This window comes from Colobus angolensis, unplaced genomic scaffold (assembly GCF_000951035.1).
Source record: "Colobus angolensis palliatus isolate OR3802 unplaced genomic scaffold, Cang.pa_1.0 Scaffold7, whole genome shotgun sequence".
NCBI classification, from domain to species: Eukaryota; Metazoa; Chordata; class Mammalia; order Primates; family Cercopithecidae; genus Colobus; species Colobus angolensis.
Window position 1 is genome coordinate 15,008,246 of NW_012120709.1, and position 10,056 is coordinate 15,018,301.

The 10,056-nt window shown below is 43.0% G+C and overlaps 1 protein-coding gene across 1 annotated transcript in view; it reads right to left on the reverse strand.

Annotated features, from left to right (window-relative positions):
- The window catches only part of EXPH5 (exophilin 5), a 103,032-nt gene extending 96,386 nt beyond the window's left edge, over positions 1–6,646 (reverse strand). Inside the window, exon 1 of the mRNA XM_011926679.1 lies at positions 6,423–6,646. Within this exon, the coding sequence (XP_011782069.1) occupies positions 6,423–6,610 (188 nt within the window). The 5' untranslated portion in view covers positions 6,611–6,646. The remainder of the gene's footprint in view (positions 1–6,422) is intronic.
- Positions 6,647–10,056: the final 3,410 nt, after the last annotated feature.

Sequence of the window (10,056 nt, forward strand, 5' to 3'; positions counted from 1 at the left end):
CTGGGCGACAGAGCGAGAGTCCGCCTCAAAAAATAAAAAAAAATAAAAAATAAAAACTATTTTACCTTCATAAAAAAAAGTATGAAAGTAAAAAATAGTCAAACATTCCATATTTATTATCCAAAGAAACAGTTCTATTTATTTATTTATTTTGAGACAGAGTTTTGTTCATTACCCAAGCTGGAGTGCAATGGCACAGTCTTGGCTCACTGCAACCTCCACCTCCCGGGTTCAAGCGATTCCCCTGTCTTAGCCTCTGAGGTAGCTGGGCTTACAGGTGCCAGCCACCATGCCAGGCTAATTTTTGTATTTTTAGTAGAGATGGAGTTTCACCATGTTGGCTAGGCTGGTCTTGAACTCCTGACCTCAGTCAATCCACTCACCTCGGCCTCCCAAAGTGCTGGGATTACAGGCCACAGCGCCTGGCCTATTTTAAATAGCATATGATAACTCAAAAATAAAACAGTAGTAAAAGGGTTAAAGTCCCTTTAAATGTCATTCCCCAAAGATAATCATTTTAACAGTATAAAGTCCATCCTTACAGAACGCATGTATGCATTTTTTACCATAAATAGTTGCCAGCAATTTTTTCTATATAAGCAGATGGTACTAGTTATCCTCCCATATCCATTATGCCATTTTCCTTAGTAATAACATCTCCAACTTTTAGCTGGGCATTTGACTACATAGAATTGTGTGTTTTTTATTTTTATGCTGAGTGGAGATAAAATAGCAAGAGTTTTAAAGTGGACAGATCCCAGTCTTGGTTCTGTTATGAGCTAGATGGGCCAGGTGAGGAAAGTTGCTTCAACTTTTTGGTACTATAGGAGGCAGCACAGCACAGTGATTATGTACAGATGGAGTTCCCAGGTTGGACACTCCCTAGCAGTATGATCTCAAGCATGTCACTTATCCTCTCTAAGCTTCCGCTGTTGAATGGAGATAAAGATATCCCTTAACTCATCAGTTGTAAGAATTAAATGAGATAGTGCACACAAAGAGCTTGCATGGGTCAGTACTCAACAAATGTTAGCTATTATTATAGTTGTTTTATTAGCTTTTGAAAAAGAAGATAATAGTATTTGCTTTATCAGGTTGAGGATGAGGATAAAAAAAACAAATATGAAAGACTGTATAAGCTAAAAGAGTCATAATATCACTAAGCTTAAAAAGAACCCTGCTTGGCCGGGCGCGGTGGCTCAAGCCTGTAATCCCAGCACTTTGGGAGGCCGAGACGGGCGGATTACGAGGTCAGGAGATCGAGACCATCCTGACTAACACTGTGAAACCCCGTCTCTACTAAAAAATACAAAAAACTAGCCGGGCGAGGTGGCGGGCGCCTGTAGTCCCAGCTACTCCGGAGGCTGAGGCAGGAGAATGGCGTAAACCCAGGAGGCGGAACTTGCAGCGAGCTGAGATCCGGCCACTGCACTCCAGCCCGGGCGACAGAGCGAGACTCCGCCTCAAAAAAAAAAAAAAGAACTCTGCTCCTTGGCATTGGGATATGGAACGATATTATAGTAGTTCTGTGTGTGTTGCCTATGGGGACCAATCCACCGGAGTAACTAGACAGGAGAATGTATCTGAGAGAAAGTTCTCCCTCAGTTTAAAGGAATTAACTAAATTGGATGCCACTGGAAAGTGCAGACAGCTCAGAGATCCGCTGTGTGTTAATCTGATACCTTGTTATGTATCAGAACTTGCTCAAGCCTCTTGAGCACACTTGTGACTTCCAGGCATTGTTCTTGTTGTCCCTTTTCCAGGCCACACAGGACTGCTTAAGGGTGAGCTACAGTTATATGAACACTTCATCTTACACATTCTATCGCCAATGGAAACCTTTCATAGACTGATGTCATTTGGGGCAGAATCTGTGTTTTATTTTCCACTGTATTCTCAGGGCCAACCCAGTGTCCGGCACACAGTAAAAGCCCCATCAGCAGACATCCAATGTCTCTAGAAACTCTGCCCCTTAGCTAGAGGCAGATTTCACAGGCTGGGAGAGGAGAGGGCAGGCAGAATGTGTAGGGGAGGCAGGAGGCTTGTGTATCTGGCTTTTAATGTCTGCCGGATGTGGCAGCTGCCACCAGCTATAGACCACTTTATGACTTTGACATATACAGTCCCGTTCAGAACTGTGCTACAGCTCAAGGATATTACTGTAAATCAATCAGAAATAATTAAATTCTGGAAAACCCTCCCAGGCTGCAATCTTGCCACGGAGCAAAAAATGATCTAAATCTAGACATGCCATTTAAAAACTTGATTACACCAGGCACTGTAACATCTGGTCCTGATGCCAGATACATTTAGGTTCAAATTCTATCTCTGACATTTATGAGCTGTGTGACCTTAGGCAAGTTCCTTAACGTTGCTAAATTTCAGTTTTCCTTCTTTAAAAAGCCATTAATAATACTCCAAGAAATGGTTGTGAGGATTATTCAATCTTGATGAGTAAAGTAGTTTCTTTTTTTTTTTTTTTTTTTTTTTTTTGAGACGGAGTCTTGCTCTCTCCCCCAGGCTGGAGTGTAGTGGCCGGATCTCAGCTCACTGCAAGCTCTGCCTCCCGGGTTCGCGCCATTCTCCTGCCTCAGCCTCCTGGAGTAGCTGGGACTACAGGCGCCCGCTACCTCGCCCGGCTAATTTTTGTATTTTTTTAGTAGAGACGGGGTTTCACCGTGTTAGCCAGGATGGTCTCGATCTCCTGACCTCGTGATCCGCCCGTCTCGGCCTCCCAAAGTGCTGGGATTACAGGCTTGAGCCACCGCGCCCGGCCAAGTAGTTTCGAGATAGATCCGCATTTTAAATTCTGGCTTTGCTGCTTAAGTTGGACAAAATACTCAATCTTTTTAAATTGTTTCCTTCTCTGTGAAATGAGAATTAAAGTGTATACCTAATGAGGTTATTGAGAGGATTAATTAAATCTGTATAACATGTTTAGTACAGTGTCTAGTATACAGTAAGAGCCTAATAAATGTTAGCTGTCATTATTACCACAATAATTACTATTATTACATAAAAAGGCAGCACTTAATATATATTGGTGTAGCCATCTCCTCCAGCTTAATCTCCTACTAATGACAAATATCCAAGAATTGGACAATTGGGTCAAGCGTAAGGCATATCTTGATAGATATTGCCATAATGCTCACCAAAAGGCTTGTAACCAACTTACAATGTCACTAACAATGTGAAGAATCTATCAATTTCATTCTAACCCTCATAGACTTTTTTTTCTGTTATTTTTAAAGGGGCAGCATGGTATCTCAAGGTTACTTCAATTTTCATTTATTACTGTGAGGGTGGACATTTTCCCATCTGTTATGTTTACTGTTTGGATATCTTCTGGTGTGAATGATTTATTTCTATCTTTTGCCTATTTATCAGTTTGAATCTTGGTGTTTTTCTTAAAAATTTGAATAAACTATGTATTAGAACATTAACTATTATATTTAATGCAAATACTTTCCTGGTAAGTTGGAGCCATAGAGGTCTGGTACAGATGAGGGGATATCAGGAAAAAGTTCTATGTGTTCAGGGATTTTTCTGTGGGTGGGGCTGCTGCCTTCTGCATGATGAACTCAACTACCCTCACATCCATCTCACAATGTCTCTGGCCCTGCATGACACTGTAGTTCTTTTTTTTTTTTTAAGTATTTTATTTATTTTATTTTTAAAGACAGAGTCTCCACTGTGTCACTCTGGTTGGAGTGGAACAATCATAGCTCACTGCAGCCTTGAACTCTTGGGCTCAAGGGATCCTCCCATCTCAGCCTCCTGAGTAGCTAGGACTACAGGTATGTGCAGCAATGTCAGGCTAAATTTATTTTTAATTTTTGTTGTAGAGACAGGGTCTGGCTGTGTTGGCCAGGCTGGTCTCAAACTCTTGGCCTCAAGCGATCCTTTTGCCTCAGTCTCCTAAAGCACTGGGATTATAGGCATGAGCCACTGGGCCCAGCCCCAACACTGTAGTTCTATATTGCTAACTATAGGGTACTTGTATTTCTTCTTAGTTGTCTTGTAGATACCTCAAGCCTATCATAGATATGAATGAACTCATCAGCCATTCCCCAACCTGCTAACTTTCTAAACTTCCCCATTTGGACCCTTATTGTTCTAGTCAAGAGGTCTTGAAGCTCTTTCTCAATATAGTAAAAAGGCTTCCCTGAGTCTCTCAGACAGGCCTGTCGAAGCATCTCTTTTTTGTTGTTGTTCATATATGCCAAGCCAGAACAGAATGAAATTATACTCTTGAGTTGTAAGTCATGTGTCCTGATTTTTGATTTGGAAAATATGATCACACGTATCAAAAAAATGAGCAGAAGAGGCAGCCAAGTTGACATGTTGTCTCAGGAACTTTCTGAATGCCAATATCTGCTACTGAAATTAATACATGTGAGCCTGAAGTTGGTAAGCAGAACAATCCCATGGAGACTGCAAGCCAGACATGGGTATTTGATAGTGGAAGTGGGGAATTAATCAAAGGAAAAGACAGTACTAGAAATCATTGCCTTGGGTATTTGGTCCACACATCTACTTTCCTTAAATGATTTTTGTATTTTAATGGTGATATTTTTCAAATTGTTTGGGCAATTAAATATTTTTAATAATTAGTATAATACAGTATGATTTTGTCTTAGCATTATGGCTTTTTCTGTTGATGCTTCCATTAGGATATGAGTGCCATGAAATTAGAAAGTGTGTTTTGACCTTTCTTCTAATGCCCAGCCCAATGGCTTTGTGTAGATACATGTGGATTGAATAGATCTATGTGGAGATCCAGTTCCCTCTAAAGTCAACTGAAGTGGGCGTCATGAGTTGCAACAGAGAAAACACAATAAGGCAAGCATCAGGTCAAAAATAAAAAGCCAAGATAACATCTTAAATGAAAGCTTCTCTCCTTATTTTTTAACTCTCCCCTCAATTTCCTCCAATACACAATGGATCACTTAAGAAGCCCCATCCTCTTCAGAGACAAGAAACACTTCCAGTAAGACACACTGAGAATAACCACAGTTTCTTAGTGCCTTTGGAGTATGCATTGAAATTTCGTGCAGTTCAATAGTTTTCTTCTGAGAGTTGGGTGTGCCTGTGTGCGGTGCATGTGCATATGAGTAGGTACATGCATGTGGGTGTGTGTGGTGCGGCATACTGTTCTCATGAAGGCACACTTTCTACACTGTTCAGGGGAGGGGAATGATAAAGCCACTTTTTCTCAAGGCAGAGTACGATGGTATGAAATCCACATTCACCAACCTCAAATATTCCTTCATTCCCCAAAGAGTCATGTTTAGGGGAGAAGGGTGAAGTCAGGGCATTGGGCTTAGTATATTCTAATTATTTCTACAAAGACTAACTAGATTATCCAATTTGAAGCGGGTCCTTGGAGGGTTTCTTTTGTCAGTTGTGGGGGACAGGCAGGTGGGGGTATCTAGAAATAATTGGGAACCTGGAACTCACATTAGCAAGCACTTGATCATGAAACAAAATGACTTGCTAAATTCCAATCAATGGCACACAGTGTGATCTGAGAGTGATGTCCTGAATTCCCTTCCACAGTTATCTAGAGAAGGACTTAGATGGGTATATTCCAATACTGGCGAGAGTCCCTTTACACTCTCCAGCAGAAAAACTGTTTAATTTACATCCCAGGTCATTATCTGTGTCTCTGGATTTCATTCTTTAGTAACTAATCCCTCACCTACAACAGTACATAGTAAGGTCAAGGATGAAATTTCGCAGAATCTCGCTCCCCACAGCACCACGCACAAGGAGACCCAACCATTCCAGCCAACCCCGTGTGTCTAAGTCCCATTCGCCCACATAAGTCTCTATTTGACAAATTCCTCGAGTTCCTACCCTTGGGGTGGGGACCTTTCGCCTCTCGTGAGGTGCCGGCTCTCCCAGGCTTCGCGGACTGCCCCCGTGGGGTGGGGAGATTCGCCTCTGGTGCCGAGGGAAAACTGTGTTAGGCGAGGGTGGAAGTTCTGTCGGACCCGTGCGAGCACGTGGGTGCGCGCGGGCCGCGTAGCGAGCAGCAGCCAGAATTCCGCTCCAGATCGCGCCCCCGCCGCATTTCATTGCCTGGAACGGCCCACGCCCCGCAATGGCCCCGCAGACACCCGGCACAGCACAGCGTGGCTGCGCGGCCCCCGCAGCGCACGGACCCCCAACCTACCCGACCCCAGACCCGCAGGCGAGCCCGCCTGGTATGCAATGGATGGAGAGGGTACCAACTAGTCATCCCAAAGTCCTTTAGAGGGCAATTCGGCGCGATTTTCTCTTCCCGACCCGCTGCCTCCGCAGCAGCCGCCCGAAGCACCCCCGGGCAGGTGCCCCGCGCGAGCTCCGCGCCTTCCCCGCCGATCCCTGGCCCCTGCTGGACCCAGGCCCAGCACAAGAGAAATGAATTTGCTCTGTACCTGATCCTGGCCTTCTCGGCCCTCTGTAGCTCCTCATTTCTTTCCAGCACCTGAAGGATCTTCCTGGCCTCTTCGTCATTTAAGAAACTGAAATCAAACCCCGGAGGAACTTTCGTCATTTTCTTTACTGTGTGTGAGTTACACTTAAGCTCCTTGGCGCCTCCTGTTAGGAAGGCATTTTTCAACATATACAAGACCAGTTTCACTAACTTGATCCCACAGCCAATAATAAGTCCGTCCCTTTGAAAGTCTAAAACCACAAACCTAGGGAACGCCCACACCTAAAGGGCTCATATTGACAACACCTTAATGACATATTTCTCTCAACCTGTCCAACCGAGATGCAAAGTGAACGTCTAAAGGGAGAGAGGGAACCAATCCTGTTCCAAGGGGGGCAGGCCCTCCCTCGTCCCCTCCCTCGTCCCCTCCCTCGATCCCTCCCTCGTTCCCTCCCGTCACCCTCCCCGCCCCCTCCCTCGTTCCCTTCCGTCACCCTCCCCGCCCCCTATCTGAGTTGTTAAGCAAACAAGCCTATATAATTCTGCCTCTAAAGTGAGGCAAGGCTAAGTGTTGGCGCCAAAGTGTTTGCTTTTGCTATTGCTGTTTGCTCGCAGAACTTGAGCTTGACTAGCAAAGGAGTGAAAAAGAAGGAGATTCATGACTAATCCTCCCTTTCAATAATTAAGAGCCCATAGAAAATAGAATTGCAAGTATGGTTTGTAACTGGCAAAAGGATTACTTCGTTTGAAAGACCAGGAAGAACTAAAAACTCAATTGCACTACTGACTGTGGATGAACCTGGGTGAAGGGCGGAAATTATGTATCCTTGGAAACGAATTATTTGCCAAGCTTCTCATCCCGTAGACACCCCCCACCTCCACTGTCCCACAAAAGTCATTCTCAGACTTTAGAAACAAACAAACAAAACAGTTTATGATATTTTAGGAGAAGACAGCCCAGAAGCAAAGGACAGTAGAAAACACCTGTTAGAAGTTTTCTGTAAGATTTTATTACCATCTTAATAAACTCAGAGAAAAAATACACATGCCATTTAAAAACACCTAATCCTCTGGTGAAAGCAAATGGTAATCCTATGAAGCCACGGAAATAGCTTTCCTAGAAAGTCAGTTGTTCCACAATATAATGAAGAATAATGGAAATTTATAAAGATATTCACATATATGAATTTTTTTAAATTATCAAGGCTTTTACAGAAAACATGTTTTTATCTTGGCTTCACTTCCTACACAAAAATAACTCTGTCAGATTGACTTTTCTGTCCCATAGCCTTAATTTGGTCATTTTGAAGATGGTGATGATTACTAACATATAAAATGCACATCTACATGTATCATTTCTTTTCATGGCACATAAACCCAATTAAAATTCTGTATCTTTACAAGAACATGATATCAAAAATTGCCACTTGTGTTTTGGTCTCTGGGTTATCCCCACTCGATCATCATTATTTAAAACATGCCTAGGCAGCTAGCCATTGAGACAACTTTCTGTGGGTGTCTGTTATTTGTGTGAAGCAGGAACCAATTTTGTTCACCTATGGTGTACACAACACAGAACTCCTTTATAAACAGTGTCTGTATTAGTGATCATGTTTTGGGAGTATGTCTTGTATATGGCGTCCAATTTTTCTAGTGTGTTCATTTATTTAGCATACACGTGGGACTTCTCCATATGGTCACTGGTGGGATTTTACACTGTTTCCAGTATATCAGTGAACTGATTTCAACCAACATATCCTGGTGCCTATTACATGAACGCATCACACACTGTGAACAACACAGTTCTTGTCTTTAGAAAGTTTGTAATCCAGTGGGAGAGAAACACAAATAGAAAGATGACTATGTAACAAAGAACAGAGGAATAAAGAAAATTCCATGAGCACACAGAAAAGTTAAGTGGCAATTGAGTGGATGGAGAGAGGATACAGTATTTAGGTTGCTGCATGAAGAGTCAGATTTCAAGAGGAAGAAATAGGGGGTGGTGGGAGGAGATGTGTGAGTCTATTCTAGGCAAGGGGATCAGCATGCTGAATAGCAGAAGTACAGTCTAGGAATCTTCTCATATTCCCTCAACCTCTCTAATGACCAGACTGAACAAAAGCTTAGAAGCTAGAAAATACTGGAGCATGTTCTGGGATTGGTACATGATCTGTTTTGGCAGAGCACGTAGTCTCCACAGGGGTAAAATCTTCCTCTTTTTATGTAGAAAGCACAAATCTACACATAATACACAGATATACAGTGTATCTGTAGTATTAACATTGCACAAGGGAGGTGATTGTGAAAAAAGTTCTAAAAAGGTTCATTGTGGGGACAGTAATGAGAAAGCGGTTTAGAAACACTGGGCTAGTGCTCAGAGCACAGTGAGCTGAAATGTAGTCAGGCTGAGCTCTGACTATGAATGCCATGCAATTCTAGACTTCATTGTGTAAGCACTGAGGAGCTAATACAGGTTTTGAGGGTGACAATGATGCAGTTAAAATTGAACTTAGGGCCGGGCGCGGTGGCTCACACCTGTAGTCCCAGCACTTTGGGAGGCAGAGGCGGGCAGATCACAAGGTCAGGAGATCGAGATCATCCTGGCTAACACAGTGAAACCCTGCCTCTACTAAAAATACACAAAATTAGCCCGGCATGCACGCCTGTAGTCCCAGCTACTCAGGAGGCTGAGGCAGGAGAATCGCTTGAACCCGGGAGGAACTGGTTGCAGTGAGCTGAGATCGCACCAATACACTCCAGCCTGGGCAACAGTGCGAGACTCTGTTTCAAAAAAAAAAAAAAAAATTGAACTTGGGCATGTTACTCTGATAGCAATAGACAAGAAGAGTAGAGTGAAGATGGCATCAAGGAAACCATTGTGTTGGAATGTGATGCAGGAGAAAGGGAAAGAGGACCCAATCAAAGGCAATGTAAGTGAGAGTAGAAAAAGGGTGGAATTCCAAAAATATTGGCTGGATTTGGTAATTCATTAAACAAGAGGATTAAGAAAGAGACACAGAGATGGCGCAAGATCTCAAGAGAGGTGTCTAAAAGGAGACTAGTCTATTTGATAGTATGAGAAACACAAGGTTTGTCCAGGTTTAAACAGGGTGGAGGATGGGAGGGATGCAGGGAGGGCTCCAGCTAGAGTGGCCAGTCTGGAGACTGACCCGCATGATGAGATATCATATGAGCTAAAACCTGAAGGGTAAGAAGTCAGACATGTGAAGAACTTACAGGTACAAATGTCCTCAAATTGGTTGAATAAAATGTGGGTAGAAAGTTGATGTGTGTGCTATTTATAAGTTCTTTTGAACTTATTTCATCTTCATCTAAGAAATACTCCACAGGGCTCCTTGCCCCAGATAATGGGCTTAGTGGTTATGGGCATGCAGTGTTTGTTTAACCTGCTGTATCTCAGGCCCTGTGCCGGGTGCTGCAAACACACAGGCATCAAGGTAAACAGGTCTCTGTCTTCAGAGAGTTTGCACTCCCTTGGAAAGAGATAGATAATACATTAGTAAATAAATAAAAAGATTTACCAAGTGTGATAAATGCTATGAAGGAAATTAACAGAGTGATACGGTGGAGAGTAAATTTGAAGAGGAGGGGATACTCTTAGATGGGGTAGTTGG